Raw genomic sequence first — 21,266 nt, forward strand, 5'->3', positions numbered from 1 at the left:
CAGCCGGTGGCGACGGTAGTGGTTGGCTGAAACCGCGAGTGCAGTTGTGGAAGCTGAGCCGAAGAAGACCGCCGCTACTTCGCCCAATTTTTTGCCTTTATCGCCTCGTGATCCAGGATGTTCTGTCGCTCAAGGTAATCGATTTCTTTTAATTCTTCAACTGCTTAGGCACAATTTGAATGTTATTTGTTGATATCCACTTGATATAGAGGAAGAGAGTTCAGAGAGAGAGAGAGAGAATGAGGTTTGATTTGAGAAATTTCTCTGTAATATATGAGTGTGGGGGTTGAGGGACCTTACATATCAAAACATAATATTATGGGTCTCTTCCATTACTAAATATGGGAGAGGGACCTTAGACTAATTTTTTCTAAAATTTGATGAAAATTTTGAGTAAAGCATTGGAGATAGTTTTAGAGGTTAAAAAAAATATATAGATTAATTCTGATGAAGCGGAATAATTTCGAAAGTAATTTATAAATTTTAAAATTTAAATAAAAAATAGTGCATATTGATATAAATCAAATGCAATTTTAACAAAGGAAGCGCTATTTTGCGTCTAATTACTTGGTGGCAACGCTCCGGAATTGCATCAAGCAAAGCAGGCACTCCTCCTCCAGGCTCCAATGCTCTTCTTCTCCGATTTCCCTTTCTCTCCTCCATCGCCACCTACACCCACCTCCCTTACTTAAACAAACCAAGCGTCACAAAATTTTCTCAGATCAGATCCCTCATTTTTCTTCCGGAAAGTTGACTAAAACTTTCCCGGAAAATGTCTCACAGCGACACCATACCCCTCCACGCCTCATCCCAATCCGACATCGACGAGATCGAGAACCTCATCAACGCCAGCGTTCAATCTGGCCCCACCACCGTCCTCCCCGCCCGCCCTCCCAGCCCTCCCCGTGCCTCCATTCCAGTCTCTTCCGCCCCTTTCATTCCCTCCAATCTCCCTCCTCCGCCGGCGCCGAAACCTACTCCCGTTCCGGCCGCTCCGCCACCTCCGCCGCCGGGATCTACCGGTTTCGGGTCGGCGCCGAACACGCTGACTGAGCCAGTGTGGGACACTGTGAAGAGAGATCTGTCGAGGATCGTGAGTAATTTGAAGCTGGTGGTGTTTCCGAATCCCTTTCGCGAAGACCCAGGAAAGGCGTTGAGGGATTGGGATCTCTGGGGTCCTTTCTTCTTCATTGTCTTCCTCGGTCTCACTCTCTCGTGGTCTGCATCTGTCAAAAAGGTAAAAACAATAAACTGTTTTTTCCCCCCATATTTACATATATATCTATATATATATAGTTGTTAGGGTCGGTTTTAGATGTTAGAGGGAGGGGAGTTTTGAAGGTGATGGGATGGAAATGGTGGCTTTGGTGCCTCTAGATTTTTCCCCAGCGGCAGTGATAGCTCCTGAAGTTTTAAATGTGAGTGAGGTTATGCAGGTTGAGGAATACCAAAGGGTCTTTCAACCTCATGAGCACAAGTTTAAAAGGATCTATTGGAGTGACCAAAAACATATCAGTTATGTTGGCTTTTTTCGAATGTGAAAATAGGGGAAAAAATGGAAAGTGGGGAGCTTTAATTCTTGCACAACTATAATTAGTGGGTCGCACCATTTTCCGGTTCCGAATCAATGGTTCGAATATCAAGTACCGAACAAAAACCTAGTTCGGTACATGATATCCAAGCAATTGATTTTTGTTCTATAGTTGAGATCTGAATGGACAAAATGGTGTGACTTGAGAAAAAGGCCAGTCTGCAAATAAAAGCTCCCTGGAAGAATGGTGTAGGTAGTTCTGTTGTTTTGGGAGACTCTGTAAAGGGGACAGAGAAGTTGGAAATGATGAGGGGCTGGAGGAAGGTATAGCAGTGTTCTTTTTCTTGTGTGGCATAAGCAACATTCTGGAACCGAGAGACCTAAAAAACCTGTCAATGGCTTTTTTGTGTTCATGGAGGAGAGACTAAACTGTTGGCCCTAGGTATTAGTTTTTCATTTGTGTTCGTGCTTTGTAATTTCTTGCTTAAGGGTGATTATTGAGAAATTTAGCTTGTGTTTAAATTGGACGGAGCATCAATAAGACTTGGTGTTGCTTTCTAATTTTGTGCTATTAGGGGTTCATTATACATATTTAAATAATTTAAATGCAATTTTGTCTTGGCTTGGCTTACTAAGTTGAGGACTTTCGACTTTGATGTATATAATTGTTCCTACTTCTATTAAATAACAATGCAAGAGGTAGGTTGATTCATACTAATTTCTTAGTCTTGTAATTCGTAAGCATGATTTAAGTTGAATAGGTGGCATTTGTTTAGCTAATGGAGAGCTTAATTAGCTTGATGAATGGATTTAAGTTGGTCATGTAGCTTGTTGAGAATGTAACACCTCACGTTTGTGGAATTCCTAATGCATGCTTCGACTAATGGTATTTTGATTTATTGAAAAGTCTTGTTTCAACTTTAGTTATGTCTTGAGGCTTTTGATCGATCATGTTCTCCATTCCTCGGATTAGGGAAAGAGGATTTGACAGAGTGGTATTAGAGTTATAGATTATTTGAGTCATATGTTTTGAGATCTTGTATCAAAATAAATGTTTTGGACTTGTAATTGGAAGTTATGAATTGTAAACTTTGTCTTGAGAACTATAGTTTGGGAATCTGATATTAGAACAACCTTATATAAAACCTTTGTTAGAGCTATTATGGTTAGGGTACGGTATACAATGAGGGGCATGAATTTGTCGTGTGATTAGAGTTTAGACATATGACAACTTCGGAATAATGATGATTGTGATGTTTAATGCTTGATGTTTGAGTTTTCATTAGAACGTAGCTGTGAAATTAATAAAAATTGGGTCAAAGTATGAATCTTTGGGAAGACACTGTCAAATATGAAGACTAGATTGAAATCTGTGTATGGGATTGTAGAGGTATAGATCTTAAAGACTAGAAATGTTGAATGGATCTTATAGATTAGAAATATTGAATAGTATCTTATAGATTAGAAATGTTGAATAGTATCTTAGTGTTCGATTTCGTGATGATCACAGTTTGTGGTGCTTACTTTTCATGAATTAAACGGTTGATGTTATGAATTAGTAGGATATTAGTTATTCTTGACATGGTATTATAATAACTTGCTACAATTGAATTTCAATATCATTCATTCATGTGTTTGGTAACTTAAAATTTCGTATGATAGATGTGTTAATGGAAGAGAGGATCGATGTCTATAATTTTCAAGTTCAATTGCATCATATGATATTGAGGTTGTTGGAGGTTTTTAGTGCATTTTGAGATATGTTGTGCTATGAGTTTTTGAGGAAAACAATTTCACCTTGTGAATATTTGTCTCAATGATTGGAAAATGAATTCTTGGAGACCTATGTTGATTTCAATTTGTGGTAAATATGAGGCTATGGCATTATTTTAGTAGGATCTTGGCATAGCGGTTATGGAAGAAGGGACTAGATATTGTTTTACTCAACAAAATGGGGACTAAATATTGTTCTAGTAGATGTGATTTCTTGAATCAACAAGAACAATCTTGAATCCACAAGGAAAATAAAAGAGAAACTCTCCTAAAATATTATTGATTGAATAATTTATAAACTGCTTATTCTACAACTATTATTGATTGAATAATTTGTAATAAACTAAACACAACACTTGTAGAATTAGCAATTCTAAAATAAATAAGCAAACTTAAATCAATACAAAATTAGGAAATCTAAGATAATAGGAAACTAAAAATTCTTGACTATTTATCAAAATTCTAGTCAAAATCTAATTCTATAATAATAAAACATAATATAAAATTTTGAGACTCTTGTTCTACATTAGATCTCAATTTTGTTTATATTAGTGGCATACTAAGAAGTACAGACACTTTTAAGAGGGTGACGTATCCGTGTCGTGTTTGTGTGGGACACCGACACTGTTTGGACACTCTTAGGACACGTGTCCGACACTTTTCAAAACGTGTTCTATTTTTAAATTTTTTTTAAAGACCCAGACACTCTTTGGACACTTCGAGGACACACGTGTCAATCGCTTAAGCGCACATGTCTATCGATTAGACACATGTGAAACTAATTATAAGTTTGAATAAAACAAGATACAATAATAAAACAAAGACCATATTGTTAGCATATTATATTAGCCGAAAGTGTTTGGCATATTATATTAGCCGAAAGTGAGTAGGGTCTGTAATCATTTTATACCCTCAGGGGATCATCTTGTAATTGTTTTCTTTGTAAACCCTAATCTTCATTTATAAATAAGGGGTGATCTTCTATCATACCCTAAGCTGGTTACCCAAGCTTCATGGTATCAGAGCTTCACCTCTAGGGTTAGGGTTCAAAAACGTACCTAGTTGGATCATCTACTGGGTCGATCTTCAGTCACTGTTGTCACGCTGCTTCGTCTTCATCAACCGGTTGGACCATCTGCTTCGTCTTCGTTCTTCGTCTTCGTTCTTCTCCTCTGCTCGTCGATCTCCTCAGCTCCTCAGCTCGTCGTCGTCTTCCTCAGCTCCTCTGCTCGTCACTCGTCCAGCTCGTCGTCTTCCTCAGCTCCTCTGCTCGTCGTCGTCGTCTTCCTCAGCCCCTCTACTCGTCACTCGTCCAGCTCCTCCAGACGTTCGTCACTCGTCTTCCTCACCCCTCATCGTCGTCGTCACTCATCCTCACTGTGGTTTGTGATTGCTACTAGTTTTGTTGCGGGTTCGGTAGTATTGTATCCATGACAGATTCCACCAGTGCGTCCCCTTCTTCTCAAACACCAAAGAGTGAAAGTTCCATTCTACCTACTACCATGACTGAGAACCCCAACCCTAGCCTGAAAATCACCACCTCTCTATTTAATGGTCAAAACTACCTAGCATGGTCTCAAAGCTTGACTATGTTTTTGAAGAGCAGAGGGAAGATGGGATATGTTGATGGCAGGATACAGGCACCTAGTACCACTGACTCAGGTTATGACCAATGGGAGATTACCAACTCTTTAATTATGAGTTGGCTTATCCATTCGATGGTTCCAGAACTTGGTGAGGGCTACTTATCTATGGAGACTGCCCAGGACGTTTGGGAGGCTGTGGCTGCTACCTATTCCCGCAAAGGGAATTTTTCACAGGCATTTGAGTTGCGCCGCTCTATTGAGAGCTCACTTCAGGGGGAGCAGACTGTTCTTCAGTACTTCACTTTCCTCACCAACGGCTGGAAACGCCTTGATCACCTGGAAGACTATAAGCCCGTTTGCCTTACTGATTCTGTCGGGTACAAGAAATTCATCTCACGGGAACGGGTCTTTAAATTTTTGGCCGGCCTAAATGTAGAGTATGATCCAGTTAGGGGTCGAGTTCTGAGTATGGATACTCTTCCTTCACTTCAGGAGGCATTTTCTTATGTACAAAATGAGGAGAGTCGCCGGTCTGCTATGATGTCCCCTGTCTCTACTGACCGTTCCGCATTACTGTCTACTCCTCGAGATGGCCTCAGCCTGCCTCATCCGTCTGCTGCTAAGGAGTCTGTATTCTGTGATTATTGCAAGAAGCCGCGGCATACTCGTGAGACGTGTTGGAAGCTTCATGGGACTCCATCTGGGGGTCGCGGTGATCGGTCTGGTTCTCGAGGAGGTCGGTCAGGTCAATCTAGGGGCTGTAGTTCCTATTCCCGGGCTCATCAGTCTAGTGCCGTTGATACCCTTGATTCTAATTCTACTTCTGTTACCCAAGCTTCTGATACTGAGCTGGAGGATGCTTTGCGCCAATTGTTGGACCGCCGATCTTCTACTGCTCTCAGTACCGCTCTGAAAAAGACAATGATCAGGAAAAAACGTCACACGACAATTCAAATCCTGGGTAAGACGACTTAAGGATAACAGATTGACAGAAAATTTGGGAACATGGAGAACAGAAGATAGATGTATGGTAGGAGTGACTTGGACTAAACCTTTTCCAGAAATGGAAGAAACAGTTCCATCGGCAATCCTAACTTTGTCCTGACCTGAAGAGGGCTTATAGACAGAGAAAAGATCAGAGGAGCCAGACATATGATCTGAGGCACCAGAATCAATAATCCACGGCAAAGATGGATGACACAGGAAAGCACAAGGAGAAGATGCTAAGTTACCTGAGCGGGCAAAGGACGAGGAAGCGGGGAGGACGATTGGCAGTGGTAGTGCAGAAAATGGTCTCTACTTCCTAGATCAACCGGACAAACTTGTTTATTCTACCACTACGTCTTCTACTACCTCCGCTGATGTATGGCTATGGCATCGGCGTCTTGGGCATCCCTCATTTCATTTACTTAAGCATTTATTTCCTTCTAGTTTCGCAAATCATCATGTGTCTGACTTTCTTTGTGAGTCTTGTCAACTTGGAAAACAACATAGAGCTTCTTTTGCTCCCAGTTTGAATAAAAGCTTAGTTCCTTTTTCATTAATACATTCTGATGTTTGGGGTCCCTCTCGTGTTCTGTCTGTAAACGGTCATCGCTGGTTTGTTACATTTATTGATGATTTTTCTCGTGCTACTTGGGTGTATCTCATGAAAGATAAGAGTGGGGTTTTCTCTGTGTTTCGCACTTTTCATAAGATGATTTGTACTCAGTTTGGGGCCACTATCAAACTTTTTCGTTCTGATAATGGCGGGGAATACATAGCTTCTGGGTTAGGACAATATTTCTCTACTCATGGCATTATCCATCAGACCTCTTGCACCAATACCCCCCAACAAAATGGGGTAGCCGAACGCAAGAATCGGCATCTTCTTGACATGGCTTGGTGCATGTGTTTTTTTATGAATGTGCCTCGACTCTATTGGGGCGACGCTGTTCTCACCGCTGCCCATCTTATTAATCGTCTCCCTACCCAGGTCTTGGACAAACAGGCTCCGCTTCACGTCCTCCTCGGTTCTCCGTCCTTGTTTTCTATTCCTCCCAAAATATTTGGTTGTGTCTGTTTTGTCCATAATCACTCTCCCTCTCGTGGTAAGTTGGACCCTCGCTCCCTCAAGTGTGTTTTCCTTGGTTACTCTCCTACTCAAAAGGGGTATAAATGTTACTACCCTTCTTCTCGTAAGTGGTTTGTGTCCATGGATGTCACTTTCTTTGAATCTCAGTCCTATTTCTTGTCCTCTCCGGTGTCACCGTCCTCATTTCCGGGGGAGCCTTGGTGTGAAGTGAGCCCTGTGCCTCCTATGTGTGAAGTGAGCCCTGTGCCTCCTATGGAAGAACCAGTTGCTCTTGCACCACCCTCTACTACTGTGCTTCCTATGGTGGAACCAGTTGTTCTTGCACCTCCCTCTACTGAAACTATAGAACCCACTGTCACCAAGAATAAGGACGAGAATGTTTATGTCCGGGACATAGACAGAAAACAAGTTAACTGGATACACGGGACCGTTTCTGCTACTCCACTGCCATCTCCTGCTTCTGATGAGAGTCTAGGTAACTTTGAATTTCGTGAGACCATTGATCTTGATGTTCCTATTGCCAAGAGGAAGGGTGTGAGATCTTGTACTCAACATCCTATCTCACAATTTGTATCATACTCTCATTTGTCATCCTCATATAGAGCGTTTGTGTCCAATATTTCCTCTGTTAGCATTCCTAACCATTTTCAGGATGCTCTTGCTACCTCTGAGTGGAAACTAGCTATGATTGAGGAAATGAAAGCACTTAGGAAGAATGGCACTTGGGAATTGACTGAGTTACCTACGGGCAAACGACCTGTGGGATGTAAATGGGTATATACTGTGAAACACAAAGCAGATGGGTCTATTGAGCGTTACAAGGCAAGACTTGTGGCAAAAGGGTTTACTCAGACATATGGCATTGATTATCAGGAGACCTTCGCACCCGTGGCTAAAATGAATTCAGTCAGAGTACTTCTCTCTCTAGCAGCTAATCTAGATTGGCCGCTTTATCAGTTTGATGTCAAGAATGCTTTTCTCCATGGTGACCTCGAAGAAGAAGTATATATGGACATTCCTCCGGGTTTTGAGGATCATCAAACAGAAGGCAAAGTATGCAAACTTCGGAAGTCATTATATGGTCTCAAACAGTCTCCAAGGGCTTGGTTTGAGAGATTCACTCAGGCTATGTTGAAATTTGGCTTCAAACAAAGTCAGGCAGATCACACATTGTTTGTGAAACATTCCTCACGTGGTAAGACTACAGCACTTATTGTTTATGTAGATGACATAGTTCTTACAGGCAATGATAGTGGGGAAATACCTCTGTTGAAGAAATATTTAGCCAACGAGTTTGAAATCAAAGACTTGGGAAGCTTGAAGTATTTTCTGGGAATTGAAGTTGCTCGCTCTAAAGATGGGATATTTATCTCACAGAGAAAATATGTGCTTGACCTGTTGAAGGAAACTGGGATGCTTGGCTGCAAGGCATGTGCCACTCCACTGGAACCAAATCAGAAATTGGGGGATGATGAAGGAGGAGAAGTTGTGGATAGGGGGAGCTATCAACGATTAGTGGGTAAGCTCATCTACCTATCTCACTCTCGTCCTGATATTGCTGTTGCTGTCAGTATAGTTAGTCAGTTTATGCATGCTCCTCATCAGATTCACTATGAGGCTGTCATGAGAATCTTGAGGTATTTGAAGTCTGCTCCTGGTAAGGGTCTGTATTTTTCAAAGTATGATCATCTTCGTGTAGAGGCCTATACAGATGCTGACTGGGCTGGGTCAGTAACTGATAGGAGATCAACTTCAGGGTATTGCACATTTGTTGGCGGTAACCTAGTTACTTGGAGGAGTAAGAAACAGAATGTGGTTGCCAGGTCAAGTGCAGAAGCTGAGTTTAGAGCTATGGCACAAGGTGTGTGTGAACTTTTATGGATCAAATTATTGTTAAGTGATCTAGGTATTGATCAGACGGACTCCATGCGGTTATACTGTGATAATAAGGCCGCCATCAACATCGCTCACAATCCCGTTCAACATGACAGGACAAAACATGTTGAGATTGATCGCCACTTCATTAAGGAGAAACTCACTAGTGGTACCATTTGTACTCCTTTTGTCCAGTCTGGTGAACAACTTGCTGACATTCTCACCAAGGGAATTGGGAATAAACCATTTCATGACATATTAGGCAAGCTGGGCATGAGAGATATCTTCGCACCAACTTGAGGGGGAGTGTTAGCATATTATATTAGCCGAAAGTGTTTGGCATATTATATTAGCCGAAAGTGAGTAGGGTCTGTAATCATTTTATACCCTCAGGGGATCATCTTGTAATTGTTTTCTTTGTAAACCCTAATCTTCATTTATAAATAAGGGGTGATCTTCTATCATACCCTAAGCTGGTTACCCAAGCTTCACATATAAATTTATAGGAATTAGTGTCATATTATATTTTTTATTATCTTTGAATGATATATTCATATATATGATATATTCATATATATAATATATAATAAATATATAAAATTTTATATTTCATGCATGTCCCTCACGTGTCATGTTCTGCATTTTTTGAAAATTAACGTGTCGGTGTGTTTGTGTCACGTAGGTAACATATGTATTGAATTGGTGGAAGCTAATTTGGTTATTGAGGTCAAAATTAACAATTATATGGAGCAAATGAGTCTAATGGAAGGGTTCATGTGATCCAAATTCATTCAATGATTGTTTACTGTTGATTGCATTGGAATTTGGAATACCAGGCTCATGGTTCAAGACATAAATTTCGTTTGGATGTTGGTTGATTAAATGCTTCTGGCTTATAGGCCACTAAGGTTTTTTTTCAACTCTGTGTTGTTATTACTTACCATTTTAGAAGAGCATGATTTGATATTAGAAATTATTTTGAAGAAGGCTTTTAGGTGCTAATAAGATAAACCTTTGTAATTTTATTTTAGTGTGAGGTTGCTCAACTAGATTTTATTATGCACTTGTTCTGTAATATTTAGAGATAGAAACTTAGGTACAAGGGATTGTGATATGGAGGATTATAAGTAGAATTGCCTGTCAACCTTATGAGTTCTTCTTTTATGTGTGATCCAACTAGCAAAGAAAATGATTGCTTATTAGACTATTGAATCGATTACTTGTTAAAGAATGATTTGATTATGTATTTGATAGTTAAATGGGTTTTACTTGGTGGGCTTTTGAGTTGTAACATTTTTTAAGTAAATTATGGATTTCAAGCCATAGATAATTTATAGTGAGGTTTTGGTCAAGGTCATGAATTCCTAGTAAGATGACATACATCTAAGAGTAATATAAACTCTCTGGAAGAATATGACTTGTTTAGTTGATGAATACAATCTTGGGTAATGAAATCTGTATTCCTTAGAAAACATGTTATGGCTTTCACGAATTATGATGTCATTGAAGCATTGATTAATAATTTAATGACGGGGTCACATGATTGATTACGGAGAAAGGGATAAATTAATTAGAATGGTTACAAGACTAATTATACATTTGGTGACTGGTTGCAGTTGAATGATGAGGATAAAAATTCTTATGCCATGATCATGATTGGGATTCATATAACTATCTGGTGAATATTTTTGTGTACTTGTTCCAATGAGCCATGATTGTTAATTTTTTATACAATGCCCATAGTTTCTCTCTACTAGACTCTCGATGTTACAATTGAAATTTTTTTTTGAGAAAATTAAAAAAAAAAAAAAATTCTCTAATGTTGGACCCTTGTAACAAAATAAACTATGTGTTTTTAAGTCTGTCAATTTAAACTCTAATATTTTGTTTTGTTTTCAATCCTAACCATCTGCCTACTTTCGTTAAGTAAAATCAACAACAAAATTATATTGACTTTAATAGCTAAAATACTATTTTTTTTCATTGATTTTACTTAACGAAAATAGGCAAACAATTTAGATTAAAAACAAATCAAAAAATTAGGTTTTAATTTGATAAAATTAAAAACTAAGTGTTTATTTTGTTACAATGGTCAAATTTTGTTTGTTTGTTTGTTTGGTTTTTTTTTTTTTTTTTTGGGTGTAATTTCCCCTTTGTTTTTTTTCATAATTTGTGGTTATTAGGAGATGGACATATATCTTGAGGTTACAAAATAATTGAGGGATTAGTCTATGAAAAAAAAAAACAAAAAATGAGGATTAGTAAATTGCCCAACTATGCAATTAGTAGATAGTGAATTCTTTCTTTATTTTGGAACTCTGAGTTATCATGTTTGAGACTGAATTCTACAAGAGCCCATATTTCATATATTCTTTTAATTCTTAGATTGGAAAATAGATTTTGTAATGCACCAGAGAAGAAAAGATCAACAACTTAGGGTTGATTTGGGAATTGGCTTTTTTTAGTGGCGTTTTGACTTTTTTACGAAAAGACATGCAAAAACAATAGAAGAGTTGATTTTTCTTTAGTGGCTTTTTGGGTAAAATGTAGCCTTCCCAAAATAGGCCTTATTATCTTGCATTCTTGTTGATAGATGGTATAATGCGTTTTATGATTTTAGACAATATGGATTTAGTGTTGTGAATTAGAAACATTTCAATTGTAAATGTTTTAGAATAATTATTGAATGCATGATATTGAATTGGCGGTGGTGATTTTCTCACTTTCGGTCCCTAGAAAATTAAGTTTTCTCGCTTTGGTCTTTGGTCCATAAATCCAAACCCAACTACTCCAGAAAAAATTACCTTGGATATGCCATTCAAGGAGCAAAGAGGCTGCGTATTGAAATCTGTAAGCTAGTGGAGGAGATTCGGTACTTGGTTTGAAGGGGGAGGTGGTCAATTGTGGGGTGGCGTGTGAAGGTATATAGAGGAGGGGAGAGAAGGGGTAAGTGAGGGGGGAGTGAAGGTTCAAGTGTTGTGAGACAACCTTTAGTGATGATGTGACAAGTTGTGATTGGGCGAAATTGTTATTAATTTGTTATTTATTTATTTGAGTTGAACCAACTTTTTTGGTGGTTGGGGACCAAAGTGGGAAAAGGCTATGCGTGTAATTTACTCTCTTTCCATCACAAAAGTATAATAGTCATTCAAAGCTAATGTTGTCTAATTTGCACGTCGTGATTCATATATCGATGCTTTTAGACAGTAACTCCATGACCTAGCCAATGTATTTTGGATTTTCAACCGTTCAAGGTTCGAGAAGTTTTAAGTTACATTGTACTAGCGATGCAAGTTTTAGATCAACATGGACAATAGTTGCGGATCAAGGTCACACTTTATTTTAGTGAAGGTTTTGTGGTGGAATCACTTTGTAGAGGATGCCATTTGGGAGCGGGAGGATGAGCTGCAAGCCAAATATCCTCATCTCTTTGATGCTCAAGGTATATTAAGTTTGGAGGACCAAACTTTTTGTATGGTGGGGAGGATGTAACTTCCTAGGTATTACATTTCCCATTTATATACTACTAATTTCTAATTTCATGCATAATGGTGATTGTTGAGAAATTTAGCTTGTGTTTGACTTAACTGGAGCATGAATAAGACTTGGGTGTGGCTTGATAATTTTGTGCTACAGTAAAATGTAAATACATTTTTAAATTAATTAGCTTGATGAATGGATTTCAGTTGGTCATGTGACTTGTTGAGGATGTATGACCTCACCTTTGTAGAGCTTTGGATGGGAGTCAAGTGTTCCTTGGTTGAGCGTTTGTGTTAAAGTTGAGTGGGGTGTTATGTGAGTGGGAGATCATTCCTCTCCATTTTTCCTTGTTCAGCCGAGACAGACAAAGGGGGAAATGTCCAGAAATTTGGTAGAGCTTCCTTAAAGTAATTTCTACCCATTCTTGTGTTTAATTCATGTTATGAACTTTGGGGGAAGGTAGAACTTCATGAAAATTTGGTAGGAATGGACTCATGCTTGATTGTACATTTGTGTGGGTTGGTTTTGATTTGTACAATCATCATGCTTGAGACCTGTAGAAGTTGACTAAAATGGTAATGGTGGCAGTGCGGTTGTGGGGTGTAACGGGGTGTAGTGTATCGGTTGCTACAACTGAAATCGTGAAAATTTTCATTTTGTGCACAACTTATCGATACACGTGTTAGTAGATATTTTAATATTATAATGTGTTGTAGATCATATTGTTTGCTTAGGCTTTAAGCAACTTGTTGTCCAAGCTACCTTTCTTTGCTTCTAAGTAAACTTTCTTTACCTCCAAGATCTTTTTTCTTTTCCTCCAAGTAACTCTTATTTTATTTTTGTTTCCTTTTCTTTTGCCCCAAGTTTCCTCTCCTATAAATTGAGCTAACCTCTTATCTTGAAAAAAAAGACAAGTGTTTGTTATTTTATTATTTTTGTGTGAGACTATCAGGCAAAGAACTAAAGAGTGTATGTGATAAAAGCTTTAGGTTCAATCAATTGTGCAGTATTGGTGAACCATACGACTCAGTTGAGCTGTTCTATCCTGGGGGGACAAGTCAAGGTTTTTTTTTGCTGCACCGATGTGAGGCTTTGCCTAACCGCAAAGGGCTTGAATCTCTTTAAAGAGAGCGAATTTTGAGCGCCTCAGCCCTTTCAATAGTTATTGTAATTTTTATTATTTGTATTTTCTGGTGTTTTATTTGTAATTATCACCAATAATTTTAAGGAGATTCAAACAGTAAAATTCGTGGAGCCAATATTGGAGAAGCCCAACGAGAATGCCGGCCATCTCAACAAGCCCTTTCGGTTCACGAGAGCCCACTTCAAGAGATGGAAAGGCAAGGTGCTTTTCTACCCCAGTCTCCTCAAGGTGGCTTATATCCAAATCGAGAAAAATTCGAACCAAGTCTCCATTGAAGAGATGACCGATGAGGAGTATGCCACTCATCTTGAAAAAATCGAGACATACAACACAGATGAGTATAAATGTCAGTATTATCTTTTGAATAGTCTTTCGGATCAACTTTATGATTATTATAATACTACTTACACCACTGCCAAGAAAATTTGGAAAGCCTTGCAGAATAAATATGACACTGAAGGGGCCGGAGCTAAAAAATATGTTGCAAGCCGTTTTTTCCGCTATCAGATGATAGATGGAAAATCAGTGGTGGAGCAAGTTCAAGATTTTCAGATGCTGTTAGATCCGAAGGCATCAAAATTAGAGACAATCTTGTTGTGGTAGGTATTATTGACAAACTACCATCATCTAGGAGGGAGTTTTAGAAGTCAATGCGTCACAAGCAAAAAGAGACGTCCTTGGAGACTCTGATCACACGGATTCGGGTGGAGGAGGAAGCACGATGACAAGATGCACTTATGACATGAGCATTCCACTACAAAGGTAAATTTAACTTTTGGAAATACTTTACCTAAAGGTCGATTTCATAAAAATAGTCACTTGAAGCCAGTTAAGAAAATCTAAAAAATACTGGAAGGCCACAAAATAAAAATTACCCGAGATAAAAGAAATGGAACCAAGAACTCCCTTCACAAGATCTGACAAACGTGACATGTTTTGTGTGGCAAAAGTGGGCATATTGCTCGAACTTGCAAATTTTGGAAACAACAATCTCAACCACAGGCTAATGTTACTGAGGAACAATTTGTGGCTATGATTACAGATATTTTTATGGTTCAATCTGTGGAAGGGTGGTGGGCAGACTCTGGTGCCAATAGGCATGTCTGCTATGATAAAGATTGGTTCAAAGATTTCATTCCTTTTAATGAGGAGAGGGCCTTTATGTTTGGTGACTCCAGTTTAACCAAGGTGCTTGGGTGTGGGGATGTTGAGTTGAAATTTACCTCTGGACGTGTGCTTGTTTTAAAAGATGTGTTGACACTGTCCATGATGAAAAATTTGATGTCGAGTTATTTGTTTAACAAAACTAGTTTCAAGCAGACTATTGAATCCAACTAATATGTAATCACTAAAAAAGGCATATTTGTGGGAAAAAGATATGCATGTGATGGAATGTTTAAATTAAATGTTGAGAATAAGAAAGCACACGTTTCTGCTTACATGTTGTCTTTTATGAATTTTTGACATGCTCGCCTGTATCATATTAATAGCCGATATGTAGGAGTCATGAGTAGTTTAGGATTAATTCTCAGATTAACAAATAATTTTGAGAAATGTGAAGTTTGCAATCGAGCAAAAATAACTAAAAGACCTCATAAAAGTGTGATGAGAAATACTGAATTGCTAGAATTAATTCACATTGATTTATGTGAATTTGAAGGAATTTTAATACATGGTGGAAATAGATATTTTATCACTTTTATTGATGATTTTTCAAAGTACACTTATGTATACTTATTGAAAAATAAAAGTGATACTTTTGAAAAATTTAAAGAATTTCTTCTTGAAGTTGAAAATCAATTCGGTAAAAAGATTAAAAGATATAGAAGTGATAGAGGCTGGGAGTTTGAATCTTTTGGATTCAACTCGTTTGCTCAGTTTTTGGGAATAATTATGAAACTACTCCATCATATTCACCTGCATCTAATGATGTAGCAGAAAGGAAAAATAGAACTTTAACTGATTTAACAAATGCTATGCTAATTGAAGCAAGTGCTCCTTCAAATTTGTGGGGAGAAGCAATTTTAACTACATGTTATGTTATGAATAGAATGCCACGTAAAAAAACGAAAGTTACACCTTTTGAGTTGTGAAAAGGGCTTAAGCCAAATTTGGGATATTTGAAGGTTTGGGGTTGTCTAGCTTTTGTTAGACTTGTGGACCCTAAAAGACATAAATTATGTGTGAAAGTTGCCACTTGTGCTTTTCTTAGATGTGCAACAAATAGTACAACCTCTAGATTTTTTGATATTGAAAACAAAATAATTTTTGAATAAGGTGATGCAATTTTTCATGAATATAAATTCCCTTTTAAATCTAAAAATGGTGAGGCTAATTATATTTTGAGAATGAAAATTACCAAAACCTGTGATGGTATATTTCTTGATCAGTCGCATTATGTTGAGAAAATTTTGAGAAAATATAATTTTTATAAATGCAAGCATGTAATTTCTCAAAATTATTTGTTAGTCTGAGAATTAATCCTAAACTATTCATGACTCCTACATATTAGCTATTAATATGACACAAACGAGCATGCCAAAAATTCATAGAAGATATAGCATGTAAACAGAAACATGTGCGCTTTCTTATTCTCAACATTTAATTTAAACATTCCATCACATGCATATCATTTTTCCACAAATATGCATTTTTTAGTGATTACATATTGATCAGATTCAATAGTCTACTTGAAACCAGTTTTGTTGAACAAATAACTCGACATCAAATTTTTCCTCATGGACGGTGTGTACAACACATCTTTTAAAACAAGCACACGTCTAAAGGTAAATTTCAGCTCAACATCCCCACACTCGAGCACCTTGGTTAAACTGGAGCCATCAAGCATAATGGTCCTCTCCTCAGTAAAAGGAGTAAAATAATTGAACCAATCTTTATCATAGCAGACATGCCTATTGGCACCAGAGTCTGTCCACCACCCTTCCATAGATTGAACCATAAAAATATCTATAATCATAGCCACAAATGGTTCCTCGGTAACATTAGCCTGTGGTCGAGACTGTTGTTTTCGAAATTTGCAAGTTCGAGCAATATGCCCACTTTTGTCCCACACACAACATGTCATATTTGTCAGATCTTGTGAATGGAGTTCTTGGTTCCATTTCTTTTGTCTCGGGTCATTTTTATTTTGTGGCCTTCCAGTATTTTTTCAGATTTTCTTAACTGGTTTCAAGTGACTATTTTTATGAAATCGACCTTTAGGTAAAGTATTTTCAGAAGTTAAATTTACCTTTGCAATGGATTGATCTTGTGTCATAAGCACATCTTGTCCTCGTGTTTCTTCCTCCACTTGAATTCGTGTGATTAGAGTCTCCAAAAATGTCTCTTTTTGCTTGTGACGCATTGACTTTTGAAATTTCCTCCAAGATGATGGTAGTTTGTCAATAATACCTGCCACAACAAGATTGTTTCCAATTTTGATGCCTTCGGATCTAACTTAAACCACTAGCATCTGAAATCTTGAACTTGCTCCACCACTGATTTTTCATCTATTATCTGATAGCGGAAAAAACGGCTTGCAGCATATTTTTTAGCTTCGGCCTCTTCAGTGTCATATTTATTCTGCAAGGCTTCCCAAATCTTCTTGGCAGTGGTGTACGTAGTATCATAATAATCATAAAATTGATCCGAAAGACAATTCAAAAGATAATACCGACATTTATATTCATCTGTACTGTATTTCTCGATTTTTTCAAGATGAGTGGCATACTCCTCGTCGGTTATCTCTTCAGTGGGGACTTTGTTTGGATTTTTCTCAGTCTGGATGTAGGCTACCTTGAGGAGACTGTGGTAGAAAAGCACTTTGCCTTTCCATCTCTTGAAGTGGGTTCCCTTGAACCGAAAGAGCTTGTTGAGATCGCCGGCATTCTCGTTGGGCTTCTCCGATATTGGCTCCACGAATTTTACTGGCTGAAGCTCGTTAAAATTGTTGGTGATAATTACAAATAAAACACCAGAAAATGTAAATAATAAAAATTACAATAACTATTGAACGGGCTGAAGCGCGAGAAATTCGCTCTCTTTAAGGAGATTCAAACCCTCTGCGGTTAGGCAAAGCCTCACATCGATGCAGCAGAAAAAAAAAAACCTTGATTTGTCCCATCAGGATAGAACAGCCCAACTGAGTGTATAGTTCACCAATACTGCACAATTGATTGAACCCAAAGCTTTCATCACATACACCCTTTAGTTCTTTGCTTGATAATCTCACACTAAAATAACAAACACTTCTTCTCTTTGTTTTCAAGATAAGAGGTTAGCTCAATTTATAGGAGAGAAAACTTGGGGCAAAAGCAAAGGAAACAAAAATAAAATAAGAGTTACTTGGAGGAAAAAAAAAAAATCTTGGAGGGAAGCTTGGAAAACAAGTTGCTTGGAGCCCAAGCAAACAATATGATCTATAACACATTAAAATATCTACTAACAATGCTTTTATTTTATAATCACATTTATTGATATTCAAAATGGTTTTTGGGGGATTTAATATTTTTTAAAAGTGATCCAATATATGTACTAAGGGTTGGTTTGGCATGTTTGAAAAAAACTAAAAAGTCACTATCCTATTTAAGTCACATCATTTTATTTAAGTCACATCACTTCTCTAACCCATCACTTCAAACCCAACCCATATTTCATAAAAAATCAAAAAGTACACTTATTTAGATCATCCCAAACAACCTCTAAATTTTATTCCATTTTTAAGTTGCTATGAATAGAGCTTTGACATATTTTTGTTTCATCATTTATTCATTTCATGCGTCATAAATTCATATGCACCTTTTTACTGTTATTTTTTTGTAATTAATAGTTGTGTTTCAAATTTGCAAGTTACATGTGTTGAATAAATAAATGTGGATACCATTGTTATTGTTATTTTAATTGGTGGGTACCCAATTTTTCCCATCATTATTTTTTTATTGTTATTTTATTAAACAAACTAAAATCATATGATTCATATATTCAAGTTAGACATGTTACAAGAATATATTACAAGTTACAATTACATAAGAAAATTAATTCACTCGTTAATGCTGAGTGTATAAATAAAAAACAAAAGCTGAAAGAGAATGTAGCAAATGTCATTGCCACTGTTACGTAATGGTTGTCATGGCCCGTTACAAGCATTATGTAATGGTGGTAGCTGACTTGTGAAATTCAATCACTTCTATAGCTGTTGTAATGGGTAATGGTGATTGAGCTAAGCCTGATCACTATTCCTGACTTGGAAAAAAGCTTCAGCTACTTGAAGAGTGAAGAAGCAGCTGCCATGTTTCAATGCAATACTGACCTAATTACTTGAAGAGTGAAGAAGCAGCCACCTCTTATTTACTAATAGCATCCAAGCCGGCCGACCTATATTTGAACAAAAATGCTGGGTCGCTCAGTGAGGAGAGGATAGTGTGCTCTCAGATTTTCCAAGAAAGACAGGGTTACGCTGCAACCCAATTTTAAAACCATGCATGTGATTATATTGCAACTATAGGCTCTGGGCAAATGCTGAATTTTCTTTAAGTACTTATAATTAATCCGAAATGTCCTAAGAAGCAAAACACACAGCTTTCGCTGTGTACTCAGCTTTTTTTGTTTTTAATACCAAATTCCATTGTTTAGGCTCCAAATTTTTGCACTTTTTTTGGAAAGCTTTGTTTTTGTCTATAATTTTATTTAGGATTTTTTGTTTTTAATGGCCTTTGTCTTGGCATGCTTCTAATGCATTACAGTTCTCAAATTTTGGTCAAATTTATTTTTAGTAATTTATTTTTATCGTTTATTCATTTTGTGTTTGGCAAGAAACTATCTTAGTTTGTTGTTTCCTATTCGAATTTGTATCTTTTCTATTATAACCTTGTAAGCATTAGGGCTGATCAAAGTTTTTGTATTATGAATAAATTTCAGAGACTCTTATATGTGTTTTACATTCTGAATATTTGTAGAATCAACAGAATTATAGATGAATTTGTACTAATTTTGTTGCGTGAATTCTGCTTGTACATGTTTTCCTGCATCAGAGAGAGAGATCGTAAACTGCTAAGATAGACTGTGAGACAATAATGGTTGTGAAGTTCTTGCATTGATTGTTCCTTTTAAAGTACTTCATTTTTTTTTTCAAGCATATGAAACTTGTATTTGCATCTTCAGTTTTTTTAAGTCCATATCTGCTGCTTTTCTTTTCTTTATCCTTAATTCCAATAAATTAGTTGAATTCTTATCTAATATGGTCTTTCTCTTTTCAGAAGGGATAGACAGCGTTTGATTGTACACCTAATAAGATCTTGTGCATATAAGGATCATTTTTTTTTATTCAAGTGCAAAATCTTTCTTCTATGTTACTACTGTTATTTTTGTGGGAACTATTTCCTCTCATGGACCTCGTTCTATTTTAGTATGTCCCATTCATTATAGACGGGCCTAGTGTTGGGAACTCACTAATGGCTTTCTTGTGCTTTTCATTTATTTTCCAGTCTGAGGTTTTCGCTGTTGCTTTTGCACTACTTGCAGCTGGTGCTGTGATTCTGACATTGAATGTACTGCTTCTGGTAAATCACCTTTCTCCTCTCTTTTCTCCTCTCAAGTATGAGGGATGAGATTTTGGTTTAGGAATTGGTTTCTGCTAAAAGTTTTTGAGTTTTGGAAATCTGGAGAGTTTTCTGTTGAGGAAGAAACATGGAAATCTCTGAACTCTCTGTTTGGATCTTAGACTTGTGGAGAGAAATAAATAGAAAGGTAAAAGATAGGAAAAGAAAATGGAAGCAAAAAAAACTACATATATTTTTGGTTAATGTACTTGTAAATAAAAATTAAAAGTTAAAAAGTCATTTTTTGTTTGGTTACACATAAAAAATGAATATGTGCAAGTACTTTTATTTCCCATTCATTTTCTTTTCCCTCAACTAATTCAAGATCCAAACGTAGCAGAAATGTTGTCTGAATCTCTGAAATTTGAAAAATGGCATGTGGCAATAGTTTGCTTGAGGTTTATTCATATGTATACATTGTTTCAGGGTGGTCACATAATATTCTTCCAGAGTCTGAGTCTTCTGGGTTACTGTCTATTCCCTCTGGATATTGGGGCCCTGATCTGCATGTTGAGGGACAATGTGATATTGAAGGTGATTGTGGTTTGTTTCACATTGGCTTGGAGTTGTTGGGCTGCATATCCATTCATGAGTACAGCTGTCAACCCTAGGAGAAAAGCTCTTGCACTCTACCCCGTTTTACTCATGTACGTATCTGTTGGTTTTCTCATCATTGCCATTGATTAGTGAGTGCATTGGTGGTCGTGGCTGTTATACGGATGGATAGGCTGTTCAAAACACACTTGCGGTAATAGAAATTTCATGTGGTGGTTACTCTGTCCACCAATATTCTACGCATGTATGAAATTTGTATGCGGAATTGTATTGTATTTCTCATGTAACTTGGTCTGCCAATATTTTGACGGATATAACCACACTGGGATTGGAAGCTATCAAATTTAGCCATTCGGGCTTGAGTAGCACTTTCTTTTAAAGGAGATGAACTTAGCTGTGTGACACTAGGTCCTTGGGCTAGTTTTAATTCTACTTTATTGAACTTTGAGAAGGTGGGACATGGAATAAGTTACATTTGAATCGTTTCTCCTATACCCTTTTCAATTTTTGACCGATCACATTCAAAAGCGGACTTATTTTGCAAAAATAGAAGTTTGTAATTAGTGTTGATGCCAATTGGTAGTATCAGCATCGTTGGATTTCTGCTGTTTAAGAGCTTATGGTTGTAATGAAAAAGCTTTTATTTTATGTA

The 21,266-nt window shown here is 37.3% G+C and overlaps 1 protein-coding gene across 2 annotated transcripts; it reads left to right on the forward strand.

Moving 5' to 3' along the window:
* Positions 1-474: 474 nt before the first annotated feature.
* Positions 475-21,266, forward strand: LOC114303276 (protein YIP4b-like). Of its 2 annotated transcripts, XM_082920571.1 has the most exons (4): positions 554-1,237; positions 12,216-12,281; positions 19,946-20,020; positions 20,486-21,266. In XM_082920571.1, the coding sequence occupies exons 1-4, from the start codon at positions 773-775 to the stop codon at positions 20,744-20,746; spliced, it is 867 nt and encodes a 288-aa protein (XP_082776697.1). In that variant the 5' UTR covers positions 554-772; the 3' UTR covers positions 20,747-21,266. The 2 variants fall into 2 exon arrangements, with proteins under 2 accessions (XP_082776698.1, XP_082776697.1); XM_082920572.1 differs by lacking the exon at positions 12,216-12,281 and having other exon boundaries at positions 475-1,237.

This window comes from Camellia sinensis, chromosome 3, assembly GCF_055761805.1.
Source record: "Camellia sinensis isolate YWXY chromosome 3, ASM5576180v1, whole genome shotgun sequence".
Taxonomy (NCBI): domain Eukaryota; kingdom Viridiplantae; phylum Streptophyta; class Magnoliopsida; order Ericales; family Theaceae; genus Camellia; species Camellia sinensis.

Bases quoted from the DNA above. Each gene is read 5' to 3' on its own strand.
- LOC114303276 (XM_082920571.1), top strand. From the start codon at position 773: ATGTCTCACAGCGACACCATACCCCTCCACGCCTCATCCCAATCCGAC. The intron at 12,282-19,945 runs GTATATTAAGTT...TTTATTTTCCAG, and splicing joins TCATCTCTTTGATGCTCAAG to TCTGAGGTTTTCGCTGTTGC. The intron at 20,021-20,485 runs GTAAATCACCTT...ACATTGTTTCAG, and splicing joins CATTGAATGTACTGCTTCTG to GGTGGTCACATAATATTCTT.